The following is a 13,986-nucleotide window of genomic DNA, read 5'->3' as shown; positions in this document are numbered from 1 at the left end:
TTTTTTGAGATGGAGTCTCTCTCGTCACCCAGGCTGGAGTGCAGTGGCACGATCTCAGCTCATTGCAACCTCCGCCTCCCGGGGTTCGAGTGATTCTCCTGCCTCAGCCTCCCGAGTAGTTGAATTACAGGCACCCGCTACCACGCCTGGCTAATTTTTGTACTTTTAGTAGAGACGGGGTTTCGCCATGTTGGCCAGGTTGGTCTCAAACTCTTGACCTCAGGTGATCCGCCCACTTTGGCCTCCCAAAGTGCTGGGATTACAGGCGTGAGTCACTGCGCCCGGCCACCAGGTCTGCTTTTAAGCTAACTGTATGGAAGAAAAATGCTAGAGTTTTTCTTCGGGCGTGGTGGCTCACGCCTGTAATCCCAGCACTTTGGGAGGCTGAGGCGGGCAAATCACAAGGTCAGGATATCAAGACTGTCCTGGCCAACGTGGTGAAACCCTGTCTCTGCTAAAAATACAAAAAATTAGCTGGATGTGGTGGCATGCGCCTGTAGTCCCAGCTACTTGAGAGGCTGAGGCAGGAGAATTGCTTGAACCCAGGAGACGGAGGTTGCAGTGAGCTGAGATAGCGCCACTGCACTCCAGCCTGGTGACAGAGCGAGACTACGTCTAAAAAGAAAAATGCCTGAGGCTTCAAGACATGGGCTACACTCTGTGGATAGGGGAGCCACAGGCTGGCTGGGCTTCACTCTCCAGCCCACCACCCAGACACTTGTGGGTCTGCCCGGTGTGCTGGGTCCCGTGAGTCTTTCCTGCCACTCTCCACCTCTTTTCCACTTCTCTCCAGCCCCTGAGTTCGGTGTGTGTAAGCTGGAACCACATCAGGGAAACTCCCTCCCCAGGGCTGCCCCACAGCCTCACTCACCTTGAGGACAATCTCCACAGTGAAGACAGAGGTGAACCCGATGTCAAAGTGTTTAAGGATCTAGGGACAGGGCAGGGAAGGGAGCAGCCAGTGAGAGGAGGAAGGGGCAAAAGTATCATCATCAGCAGCAACACTAAAGCAGGCAGTCAGAGCCAGTCTGTGCCCCAGCCTGTGCCGTTCAGAAGGAGTGGAGTGGGCAGTCCTAGCCCTGAGAAATTAAACTCTAAGAAACTCTGATGCCTGTCGCCACATAGAGGATACAGCTGAACCCTGGGCACCAGGCTGAGGCTGGAGGGGGCAGGGGTGCTGAGCAGCAGAGAGGGTGAGGCCCATCACCTGATTCCTCATGGAATCAGCCCGGATGGGGTCTTCCGCAGCCAGTGCAGCGCTGCTGAGCAGGATAAAGAGCAGGATGAAGTTGGTGAACCAGGTGGCATTGACGATGCGGTGACACAGGACACGGATCCTGGTGGGGCGAGGTAGGGAGGGCAGGGGAGCTGTGAGCTGCCGGAGGCTCTGGCCTCATCAGCCTCCATCCTGTGGAGGGACACGGGATACACCTCCTGCTCCTCCCCGGCCAGTAGAGAAGTGCAGCCCTGCACCTGCGGCGTCCTCTGGCTGGACACACAGGGAGCCCTAACCCCTCATTCTGTTTCTAAAGCCTTAGTTCTGCCTCCCAGCCAAGCCCCTCCCACCACCTGCCCCTTCCTGCGATTATGGCACCACCCTGAGGTTTCCCATCAGATGAAAATGGGACAGGCTGGTCTCTAGCCATGAGGCAGACAGATGAAACATAGAGACTATGACCTGTGTATAGTTTAAAGGTGTAAAAGAATGAAGCCCATAGAAACTATAGCTTCCCTTGCTCTCTCCCCCTTGTCCTGTCTAAAGCTATTCTCTCAGAAAGGAATCAATAAACAGGTCCCTCTTAGGTGTAAATAACTGATAAGGTTTAAAGCATTACTTTTCCCAGATATACTAGCATTTTAAACAGGGCCCAAGACTTTAAGCTAAAACACTGAGTTTCTCATAGTATAACTGTAGGCATGGAGAGTCAGATGGGGGTTTTACTAGGGCAGGGAAGCAGATGAGAGCCTCCTCAATCACCCCCACAGCAGCCAAGGGGCACCTACTTATTGGTGGGGCTGAAAATGAAGAAGGAACTGGCTTCTGGAATGGGCACGGCCTTCTCTTTCAGCTGCAGCTCAGCCAGGGGGCGTGGTCGGGGGCTCAGTGGGATCTCGGGCTCATCTTCCTCGTCATCCCCTGTGGGGAGAGAAGGAGGAATTAGGGGTGTCTTCCCATGCTTTGCTATGCCCGTGGCTTCTGTGCTCAGAGCCCTCCTAGGAGCCCCTGCAGCTGGTAAGCACGGTGGTACCGGGCTGACTTGGGACCCTAGGGCTTTGGCAGAGTTCAGCCTGGGCATCTCCTTTTCTTCACAGTGAGCAGATTTGAGCTGTCAAGGGTAGGTAAGGGAGGCTCACAACCTTCCAGAAGTGGGGCTAGGAGCAAGCCCAAGTAACTCTGTGGCTGCATCTTGTGTCTCAAGGCTCAGTCCACACCGCCTCAAATATCCATAGGCTGGGGGATGGAGTGGGGAACCCTGCTTCAGAAGAGGAGACCTGGGTCCTAGTTCCGGCTCTGCGTCTAACTTGCTGTGCAGTGCTGGGAAGGTCTGTGCCCTTCGTCAGCATCAGCTTTCCAGTTTGTGAAACCGACAAGGGGCAGGAGGGTTGTTGAAATAAAAGGACTCTGTGATCCTCTCCTGGACTAGGATTTTAAAAACAGTAACTTCACAGAGAAGCTTCCAGCATGGAAAAAAGCAATCAGAATTTCTTGAGCTTCACCCAGTCCCCAGGACCACACCAGGTACAGGGGATGGGAGCAGGGGATAGAGGAAGAGACAGACATTCTAAGCACATTCACTGGGTCTCATGACCATGTGAGGAAGTTGAGTACCTGAAATCCTCAGCTCCCAGGGTGGGAGAATCCTGTGATCAGACGGTGGGGGGACTACAAAGCTGGGGTTTCTCTTGGTTCCCTCCCCTGACAGCTACCTCTTCCCTACCCCTATTGGCCCCTGGCAGAGGCCTTGAGGGAAGCCAAGAGCTACTGGATTCTACTGTCTCCATCATGGCCACCTGTAGGGGTTCTCAAACCCACCAAGTCACATTCCAATTTTTCTGTTCCCCCGAGAAGCTAAAACTCTTATTCCTCAGAATGAGTGGCCTAACTTGACAGTTCCTGTCTTGCCCAGCCTGCCACAGACCCCAGAGACACATTTCATGCTTAATCGCAGAGACCGTTAATTCTTAGAGTTAGCGTATTTGCATCCTTCCCCCACCTTCTTACTTCCTCTGCCTATGTCCAGTTTAATTTCGTTGCACATATCTTTTGCTGTAAGCCATTTCAAACTACTTTTAGAAAGAAGCAGGATATAAACACATTCAGTCCCCTTGGTAAGACACTCTTCCTGCTGCCCAGCCCACACCCCCTCTACCCCTCCCTTCCTCATTTCTTTGCAGCCCCTTCCCTTTCCCTGACCTCAGATTTCCTATCAGCCACCATCTCACCTGCACACTAGTCACTCCCATCTAATAGGTGGTAACTGTTAGATGAAACAACTCAAAATGAGTTATTCTAAAACACAAATATTCATTCCTGGTGGATATTTGAAGAAATTTCATTAGTCTTACTTGTACCAGCTCCGTTCTCCCCATACTTCACTTTGCAAACTTCTTTCATGCATTCATTCATTAATTCAATTTATTGAGGCCTCCTCTGAGCCAAACACTGTGCTGTGTGGAACACAAAAGTCCACCTGGAGCTTAGAGTCACCGGAGCAAACAGATGTTAATCAGCTGATTCCATAAGTAGACATAAAAGTAGCTGATCAGCTGATGGGACAAGTAGACCTAAAATGGACCCACTGACCTGGTGATCCAAAGGACCCAGGACTCAGAGAGTTCTTGGACCCCAGGGCTCTGCCAGGTGGCCTGGTAAGATTAATCCAGCCTGGTTCTGCTTGTCCTCTTCTTGGTCCAGATAAATGGAATTTCTGCGGCAGTCACTGGCTATTTGCATTTATGAGATGTTTGTGGTTTATCCACGGTTGTTTCTTATCCATGGTCCCCCTACCCCACCATTGTCTCCTCCTCTTGAACTTACCCACACTGCCTGTCATGGTTCTATTCATCCCTGTATCCTTCCGGCCCCCAGTCCTACTGGACACTGGATAGTGAGTAATCTGCCTCATTACTACATAGATAGGTGTATCCTCATGTATGATCCATGACTGCATGACTGGCAGGCAAGACTTGTATACCCACACACTCAATAAATACTTGCTGAGTTACATGAAATAACATGAGTTATTGAGTACCCATGGCACTCAATAAATACTTGCTGAGTTACATGAAAATAAAATGTATGGGTTTTTCTGTTGTGTGCATTGTTGGGAGAGACAAGCTGGCAGATGGCTTATTTGCACAGAAGGGATGTCTCCAGTGTTCTGATCTCCACATGGAGGGGTCCAGGTAGGGACACACAAGAGACTGCCCACGGGGACAATTAGGGACCGGCACACCCCTACTTTACCCCAGCACCCTGCTCCAGTCCAGTCTCCAGCATCCTCACCTGGGAAGTCAGCTGAGGGATAGGGATCCTTCACCTCATTGACATTAGATTCAAACTCATCAATTTTCAGCTGTAGGAAGGAACACAAGGACTATAACAATGAAAAAGAAGTTGCGGTTTCCCCTCAGTGAGCATATACTGGAGAGCCTGTTAGCGTTCAGCTCACTTAATCATCCCTACAGGCTAAGGGACAGGGAATATTATGATCGCCCCCATTTTACAAATGAGAGGCCAGGCCCAGCAAGGCCAGACAATCTGCACAAGTTCCCACAGGGCAAGGCCTGAGCCCGCCCTAGCCTGTCTGACTCTATCTTCACACACCCACTGCTTGGTTCTCCAGAAGAGAGTTGAGTTTCCCAGGCCAGGACCTCCAGCCCCTCTGGGCCCGGTTCCCTGACTTTTTGAACTCCAGTTCCTCAGTTTTCAGGAATGGTGAGCAGAGCCAGATGGGAACAAGCAGGGTGGGGCTAGCAGTGGTGGAAGCCGGTCTGGGGCTCTCAGTGGAACAGTGGGTGTTAAGGAGAGGAGGTACCTCCTTGGTCTGGCGTGGGAAGCTGCTACTCTGGGGAAGTCTGGTTCTCAGATTGGGAAGTCTGTGCTTCTCAGTGCGGGAGTCCCTGGAGATGGCTTCGTTGGCTCTCCCTCCAGTCAGACACAGGGAGATGCCTTCACCTGGCTGATAACTCTCCCACCTCCCCAACCTATCCCACCTGTACTCTGTGGTACGAGGGGAACCATGGGACTGGAAGAGCCCCCAGCCTGCCTCTAACATCCCCACGAGGTGCTCACCTTGGCAGTGGTGGGGATGCCTTCACCCTTGGGTTTCTGCTCCAGCTTCTTGGCCATCATGGACTTCTCCTCCTCTGACTTGTCTGGGAGACCCCTGAGTTAGAAAACCCAAAGTGGAAGCCAAACCAGAAAGTCCTCAGGGGTCTGCTAGCCTGACAACACCCTCAGGAGGATCCCACACCAAGGGCTGGGATCTGTAGGAGGAGTGGCATCAGCCCCCAGATGGGAAGTGCAGTGGGCTCAGGCAACTCCTTTCTCTATGGTGAGTGGGCCCGACACACAGCATGGGCCCATGGCTACCTGTGGCTCACTGGTCAGCCATGTTTAATGTTGGTTGATAGTGAATGGGTGGAATGTGGCTTTGTACTGTGTTTATACAAGATTCACAGAGTGGAAGCCCAAGATGTGGTTTGGGCTCACAAACATCTCATAAACATTCACAGAGTGGAAGCCCAGAGTGGTTTGCCCAAGATGGCTCCAACTCTTTAGAAATGTCTGAACTCCATTGCTGGTCCCTCTTTTTCCATCTTGCCTCCACAGGAACGGGTGTCCCATTCCTGTAGGCATGGGCATTGGAAGAAGCAGGACTCTGTCTAGAACCTAGGTACTCAAAGCATAATCCTCCAACCAGCAGCATGGGCACCACCTGGAAGCCTGTTCGATGTAGAACTACGACCCTGCCCTATCTGATTTGGACCAGCTGCAACAGAATCAGCATTTCAACAAGATCCCTAGGTGATTTTTTTTGCAGTTAGAGTTTGAGAAACACTGTCTAGAACACCAGTCTGCTTCCACTCCCAGAGGAGGGTCCCAGGCTACAAAGAATTCACTGACAAAGTCACAGATGGAGAGAATTGTGAAGAACCTGAGAAGCCAATGCCCACTTCACAGAAGAGAGGATGCCTGAGGCTCAGCAAAGGGCAACACCTCTCTCCCAGAAGCATGGCGACTCAGTAACAGGGTTGGGAAGGGAATTCCCAGGATCCCTCCCCGGGGGAGCCCTGCTCAACTGGCCGGGCTCTGAGGCTCTGGCATTCTGCATCCTGAGGCCTGTCTGTCCAGAAGGCCAACATGTCTCTGTTCCTGTCCACAGGGAAGGACCTCAGCCATCTCCATGCACAGGTTGCAGAAGTTTGCCCACTGAGGTGGGTGTTACCATGTCAGGGACCCTGATCGTTTGTTCAGGGCTGGAAGGCCATGGCCACGGCTGAGCACTCCAGGTCCCTTCCTGCTAAGGAAGCACTCACTTGGACATCTTCCTGCGTTTTCTTTCCTCAGCCTTGGCTTTCTGGGCAGAAGTCAGGCTCTCCGCCTCGGCCAGGTTGTCCACGGCAATGGCCAGGAAGACATTGAGCAGGATGTCTGAGCGGGTTTAGCTAAGGAGCCTTCGGTTGTAGGTGGAAGGGAGCCTGTGGGCAGGAATCCTGCCTGCCTGCATGTGGGCAGCACCTAACCCTACTCCCAGAGCTATCCATGGGAAGGTGTGGGTCCAGGGACATAGCGGAAGGCCCTCAGGGAGGCCTGCCTGTGGAGATTACTCAGGAAGGAGCCTGAATCCCCTGTGACCTTGAACCATCCGTTTCCTGTCCAGACTGGTCCCAGATCCCACACTGAGCTGCGTGGAGAGCCAGTGAGGCAAAACAAGTGAGACCCATGCGAGGCACACATGAGTCGGGGAACAACGGTGCCCTTCCCCCCAACTCCCCACAGTATCACATTCCATGGTGCAGGCACCAGGATGCCTCAGGAACCGCCAGTATCTCTCCAGTCCCATCCACCTCACCCTCATATCTGCTCCTCTCATCTCTCGGCCTGTCCTGGCTCCATCTTTCTGGTCCCAGCGCTCAGGCTGAGCATCCCGGCCACAGGGTCCTGGTGGCTCCCTGCCTGCCTCTGAACCTTTGGAGCAGGCTGTCCCACCATCTTCATGCTCTTCAGCAAAGCTCTATCCTTCCTCCCCACTGCTCTAGGCTCACTGACCTTACTGGGCTTTTAATTCCTCCCAGCTGTAGCCAAACACCCCTGTAAGTCTCTCATCTTTTGGCAGAAAGAATTATTCTACAGCTATACCTGCATTTGTTATGTCCTACCCCCCTACCCCATGGGCCTGGGAGCTCCCCTCCAGCCAGAGGGCCTAGCTACCTAGAAACTGGACACCCCTGACTCCCATTTTAAGCCCTTTCCCCCACCCCCTCCCTAAGCTCTTTTCTGCACCCTGCTCCTAAGGGGATACAGTTGCCACAGACAAAAAGGATGATGAAGTAAATGCACACAAGCATGCCAGGATAAGACGGCCCACCGTAGGCCATGATCCCATTGTACATCATTGAAGTCCAGTCTTCACCCGTCAGGACCTGTGTGGAGGGAGGAACGAGGGCTCGGGAACACAGAGGGGCCTGAGAGTCTTCTGTCGGGACCGCATAGACCGAAGGTCTCCTCCAACTCTGTGGTTCTCTCAGACCTTCCCTCTTTTCATTCCACAGTCCGGGTGGCCAGCCCCTGCTCTCCCCAAAACCCTTATTCCAGTTGGGTGCGGTGGCTCACGCCTGTAACTTATCACTCTGGGAGGCCGAGGTGGGTGGATCATTTGAGGTCAGGAGTTCGAGACCAGCTTGGCCAACATGGTGAGACCCCATTGCTACTAAAAATGCAAAAATTAGCCAGGCATGGTGGTGGACACCTGTAATCCCAGCTATTTGGGAGGCTGAGGTAGGAGAATCGCTTGAACCCAGGAGGTGGAGGTTGCAGTGAGCTGAGACTGTGCCACTGCACTCCAGTCGGGGTGACAGAGTGAGACTCCATCTCAAAAAATAAAACAAAACCCCTATTCCAGTGATATAGAAGCTTATCACTGCTCTCTACGGACAAGGAATTGGACTGTGGGCTCGCCACCTCCCTGTTCTGTTCCTAATCCCCGGGCTTCACTGTGCTGCACCCACCCAGGCCTCCTGTTATTCTGGCCTTAGAAGTCATGTGAAATGTCAAGTTTCTTGAAAGGCCCAAGGCCTGACCAGCCAGTGGGGCTAATGGAAGAAAGAGTGGGCAAAGCCATCCACAGGACCGATGGATGATCACACACTGCATCTCTCACTGGTACAAAAGGGAGGCGTCACTTATGAAATATGGGCCACTCCAGAGAGGAATGTTTCCACGTCTACACTAAGAAAACTCCTCCAGGAGGCCAGGGGCCCTGAAAGCTTCTCACTGGGCCACAGCCATGCTCTGTTGGGTGGCTGATAGTGAACTGGCTGTGCCGCGCCTGCAGAGTGAGAAATGGTTTGTGTTTCTCTGGGGCTTTCTCAGCCTTGGGGAGGAAAAGCTCCCCTTATCTGACTTTGCCCTGAGACCTGAGTAGCACATGGGAGAGAAAGCATGCATCTGGACTCCCAGGCCATCCCTAACCCAGTCATACTATCCTGTAGTAGGCCAGCACTGTGCTGGGCACCAGAAACAAAGACTAATCAGACAAAGTGGGTGCAGCTACAGTGAAGGAGACAAATAAGCAAGTGTCACAATGGAGAGACGCACAGGTGTTAGGGGAGCCCAGAGAAGGACATTGCACTCAACCAGCAGATCCGAGAAGGTTTCCTGGAGAACGTGATGCCCACCTTGATCTTGAAGGACAAGAGAAGCAGGATTCAGCAACTGCGCAGAAGGATGGCCACACAGAGGGACAGCCTACCTGGAAGACGCTGATGAGGGCTTGGGGAAAGTTGTCGAAGTTGCTGCGCCGTACTTCTGTGTCCTCAAAGTCATACCTCCCCCCAAAGAGCTGCATGCCCAGGAGGGCGAAGATGACGATGAAGAGGAAGAGCAGCAGCAGCAGGGAGGCGATGGAGCGGATGGAGTTGAGCAGGGATGCCACCAGGTTGCTTAGCGACGTCCAGTATCTGAAGGAGGAGGAGGTGCAAGGTGGGAGGAGATAGACCCTCTCACTGGGGCCCACGAGGTGTGGACAGGCTTGGGGGAAAGACTCAGGACTGACGTGACACAGAGGGAGAGGGGCTGCCTCGGGGCTGGAAGGCCCTGGATTCATGGCTGCATGCCCGCTGTGTTCCTGCGGAGCACTTGTCTGTAATTTCACACTGGTTAATATGACTATTGATTAACTTTAGGTCCCGTCACTGGACGAGAAACCCCATGAGAGTAAGGACGGCTTTTCTCCCACATACCTTCGATGCCCTGTGTCTAGCACAGTACCTAGATCACGCAAGTGATGGATAAATAGTGCAAGCAGATGAACCCCTCTCCTCTTCCTTCACCACCTCACAAAGGCTCTGATTGTCTGTGTTCCTCCTTCTTTCTTATTTTCACCCCTTTCCCTACAGCTCTTCCTGTCCTCCTTCCCTCTTCCCATCTTTCCTTTTCTCTTCTTCCTTTCTCTTTCCCACCACCCCTTCTCCCTACCCTGCCATAGACTATGGTAAGAAAAAAACAGAGAAATGGATTCAAAGTGGGGAAGTGATTCCTTTTTTCACAGAAGGAGCTTATTTCAAGGAGGGAGGGAAGTCCAGGCAAGGGGCCACTGACGAACCTACACATATTCCAGATCCCGAGAAATGAGGTGGGTGTAGACCAGACCAGGCCGTGGTGCCCGCCGGGGACCCGGGAGTGCCAGCCAACCCCAGCGCTCACTTGGTGATCTTGAAGATCCTCAGGAGGCGGATGCAGCGGAGCACGGAGATGCCCAGGGGCGTCATGGCGCCTGACTCCACCAGCAGGATCTCCAGGATGCCGCTGCACACCACGAAGCAGTCGAAGCGGTTGAAGATGGACATGAAGTACTGGCGCAGGCCCAGCCCATACATCTTCATCAGCATCTCGACAGTGAAGAGGGACAGTAGCACCCGGTTGGCAATGTCTGCAGGGTTGGCGGCACAGCCCCAGCATCACTCTCCTTCCCTTCTCCTGCCTCCCAGCCTTGGCCTTGGCTGGGCCTCAACCCAGGATGCCCCTTCCCTTGTTTCCGAGGCACCATGGATTTTTTGGGGGGGTGCAGGGGACAGGGCCTCACTCTGCCGACTGGAGTGAAGTGGCACAATCATGGCACACTGCAGCCTCAAATTCCCAGGATCAAGTGATCCTCCCTAATACCAGCGTGTATCACCACATCCAGCTAGTTTTTTGTATTTTTGTAGACAGGGTTTCATCATGTTGCCCAGGCTGGTCTTGAACTCCTGGGCTCAAGCAATCTACTGTCCTCAGCCTCCCAAAATGCTGGGATTACAGGTGTGAGCCACCATGTCCAGCGAATTTTTAAATTAACTTTTTTTAAAAAAAAAACAACTTGGTAAATTTTGCCCATTGATTTCTTGCAAGCTAACTCATATCATATTTAACAGGAAGATGATTTTATTACTTTTAATTCTACCGAAGTTCATTAAGTCTGCTACTCTCTCATTCCTATACACTTCCCTCCCAGTAGAGAAGGGTCCTGCCACCTACCCGAAGCCAATCCGTCCTCCTATGCTTTGCCCGCCCCCCCTTTTCAGGAAGCTCCCTATCCGTGATTCTTTTTCTTTCCTACATATTTAACTTCTTTCTTTCAAATGAGCCCTCCCTTTGCTATTCTTAAAGCCCAAGTCTAGGCCGAACGTGGTGGCTCACACCTGTAATCCTAGCACTTTGGGAGGTCAAGGCAGGCGGATCATGAGGTCAAGAGATCGAGACCAGCCTGACCAACATGGTGAAAACCTGTCTCTACTAAAAATACAAAAAGTAGCTCAGTGTGGTGGCACAACGCCCGTCATCCCAGCTACTCGGGAGGCTGAGGCAAGAGAATCACTTGAACCTGGGAGGCGGAGGCTGCAGTGAGCCGAGATTGAGCCATTGCACTCCAGTCTGGCGACAGAGTGAGACTCCATCTCAAAACAAAAACAAAAACAAAACAAACAACCCCAAGACTCTCCCATTTTCCCTCTATCTCCTGTCCTAGCTCTCTCCTCCCTGTCACTGTCAAACTCCCAAAAGTTGTCTATATTGCTCTCTTCACTTCTTCACCCCTTGCCCTGCCCCATTTGCTCCTCACCTCATCCCTACCTGGATGTGCCCTCACTACTTCACCAACACAGCTCTCTCCAGGGGCATCAATCTGCCACATCTAGTGCTGATCTAACCCTCCCGCTCCTGACCAACCAGCAGCACTGGGCATTGTTGACCATCCTCTTGCTTTTTCAAGCATTCTGTCCTTGGTTTCTGTGGTGCCACATCCTTCTGGATTTCCTCTACTTCTCTGTATTTTCCTGAGCCTCCTCTGCAGATGCATTCTTTACATCAGCAAGCATAGGGTCTTCCAGTTCTCCCCACTCCCACCCTGCCACTTTCTTTCTGTGTCCTGACTGAAAATCGCAGACTGCTTTGACCACTCTGTGACCCGCAGCTACAGGTTTTTCTCAGCAGGCTTGACCTCAAACTGGGGCCTTGAACATTCCTAAGTACAATAAAGGTAATAGGTGTTGCCCCAAACATTGAAAGGAACTGGCCACAGCCCTGAGCCAGATTCCTTAAACCCTTACGTAAAGTCCATGCCCTGACCCCATTGCTGCGAATAAGTCTGGGTAGAACATCCCTTTTCTCTTGCTGTCTATCACGAGGATTGCTCAACATTCTGTAGTAAGTTTCCCCAACAAAAGCTTTGGACTGATCACCCTGGCATTTAGTACTTCTTTCTTTGGAATGGCAACCGACCCTATCTCAGGACTGTCTGGGGTAGTCCTTTGTGGGAATTCCCCTACCACTGCTTTTGGGGCAATTCCAGCTGAGGGTTCAGCAGGATGAAACAGCGAGCCATTGAATGCTTGATTTGAGTGATACCCTTGAGTATACACTCTCCCTTGGGGATCTGGTGTTATCTAAGACCACAGCTTCAGACCATCCCCACCAAGGCCTCCCAGATTTAGCTCTTTAGCTGAGACTGCTCTGCTGGGTTCCAGACCTATTTTCCCATCTGCTTCCTTGACATGTACATTGGGATGTCTCAAAGGCACAGCAAACTCACCATGCCCAAGACGAAGCTCATGGATACTGCCCATCCTCACCCACTACCCAAAATACTTGGTCATTAACCATTTTCTCAGCAGGTGGCACTACTATCCATTTATCTGCATAGGCCACAAACCTCAAAATCATCCCTGACTCCTCTTGGTGGGCACTGTTTACACCATCTCCACATTTGGTCATTGACAGTGCCTTGACAACGATTGGCACATTCAAGGTGCTCTCGAGAAGACTGGTTGAAATGAATGAACAGATGAATGAATGAATTCATTTAGAACTAGCTTTCTTTCCTATTTCATTCCCATAGAAAAAGATAATCCTGTTTTCTATTTATTTTCCTTCTTTTACCTCTTTCATCATTTTAAACAGTCTCCTTTGTACTATTCTATCATCTCAGGTTTTTGGGGCTATTAGCTTCCATTGGTTGTACCTGATGACTGTTTCTCAGGGTGGCTCTGTTCCTTATTTGGTTTGCAGTTTTGTTCATTCATTTGTTTGTTTTTTTAATTGTGAGCTCATCTTCAGGAAACACTTTTCCCTGCAGAAATTCTATATGCCTTAGATTAAGAAGCATCCTTAAAGAATGGTTTATGTTTGCTTCTGTGGGGTACCCCAGGGATTTTACTTGTTTGCAACTTGATTTTTATGTTACTATCTTAGCTTAGGATCCTTGGACCATGAGAGGTAGTGTATATTGGACTCCATACCTACACAAGGCACTGATAGGATTCTGATTTTTCACTTGAGACATTTTTCCCTTCTCCCAGGGCCTCTAGCAGGAATAAACTTCCAAGCTCGTTTCCTGGCCCAGTGAGATTTTGGCTTCCCTTCCACGGGGGCAGCCTTTCCAGGGCCCTGGCTCTGTGTAGGTGTGACAGTTCCAGTTCCCACCTCATGCAGGCCCAGGGCCCTGTCTCCAGCCCTGCACAGGCCTTAGGAACCCAGCTGCTACCCATTAGGATTTAGGCCTAGGTCTAAAATGTCCTTGGAAGTCAGTTCACAAGCTCGCTGCTCTGGTTTTGGGTCACTTCTTTGTTTCCGCCACTCAAAGACTTCCTTTTCATTCCGGGAAACATGGTTCTTATGCCTTACGCAGCATTGCTACATGTTTGTTGCGGGGAGGGTACTGAGCTTGTCCACGGTGTTGCTGGAACTGGTCCTTCTTTTCTCATATCCTACTCCTCTCAGGGTCCAAAGCTCCACACCCAGGGGAACATCTACCACGTGGACGAGGCTGACTTATTGACCTTCCACCAAGACTGAGCTTTCCAAGACTTGAGTCTGATCACACTATATTCCTGTTTTTAACTTCTCATTGGCTTTCCATTGCCTAAAGTGTAAAGTCCAACACATATAAGGCCTGATATCGTTTGGATAGATAGCCCTGCCCAAATCTCTTGTGGAAATGTAATTCCCAGTGCTGGAGCTGGGGCCTGGTGGAGGGTGTTTGGATTACGGGGACGGATTCCTCATGAATCGCTTGGGCCATTTCTTTGGTGTTAAGTGAGCTCACTCTGAGTTCACCACAAAACCTGTCATTTAAAAGTGTGTGGCACCTCCCCTCCCAGTTTTTCTCTCTTTTGCTCCTGCGTTCACCATGTGATGTGCCTGCCCTCCCTTTCTTCCATCGTGACTATAGGCTTCCCAAGGCCTCCTCAGAAGCTGAGCAGATGCCAGCCCATGTTTGCTGTAAA

At 51.5% G+C, this 13,986-nt stretch overlaps 1 protein-coding gene across 1 annotated transcript in view; it reads right to left on the bottom strand.

Annotated features, from left to right (window-relative positions):
- CACNA1S (calcium channel, voltage-dependent, L type, alpha 1S subunit) overlaps positions 1-13,986 on the bottom strand; it is an 81,717-nt gene that overhangs the window by 36,888 nt on the left and 30,843 nt on the right. Inside the window, exons 11-19 of the mRNA XM_011990610.1 lie at positions 9,932-10,157; positions 8,979-9,186; positions 7,530-7,650; positions 6,544-6,658; positions 5,297-5,390; positions 4,508-4,577; positions 2,005-2,137; positions 1,208-1,337; positions 872-931 (exon numbers count right to left, since the gene is read on the bottom strand). Coding sequence (XP_011846000.1) covers positions 872-931; positions 1,208-1,337; positions 2,005-2,137; positions 4,508-4,577; positions 5,297-5,390; positions 6,544-6,658; positions 7,530-7,650; positions 8,979-9,186; positions 9,932-10,157 — 1,157 coding nt within the window. The remainder of the gene's footprint in view (positions 1-871; positions 932-1,207; positions 1,338-2,004; positions 2,138-4,507; positions 4,578-5,296; positions 5,391-6,543; positions 6,659-7,529; positions 7,651-8,978; positions 9,187-9,931; positions 10,158-13,986) is intronic.

The sequence above is a fragment of the Mandrillus leucophaeus genome, unplaced genomic scaffold (genome assembly GCF_000951045.1).
Source record: "Mandrillus leucophaeus isolate KB7577 unplaced genomic scaffold, Mleu.le_1.0 Scaffold38, whole genome shotgun sequence".
In the NCBI taxonomy this organism is placed as follows: Eukaryota; Metazoa; Chordata; class Mammalia; order Primates; family Cercopithecidae; genus Mandrillus; species Mandrillus leucophaeus.
This window is presented reverse-complemented; position numbering and strand designations above follow the sequence as displayed.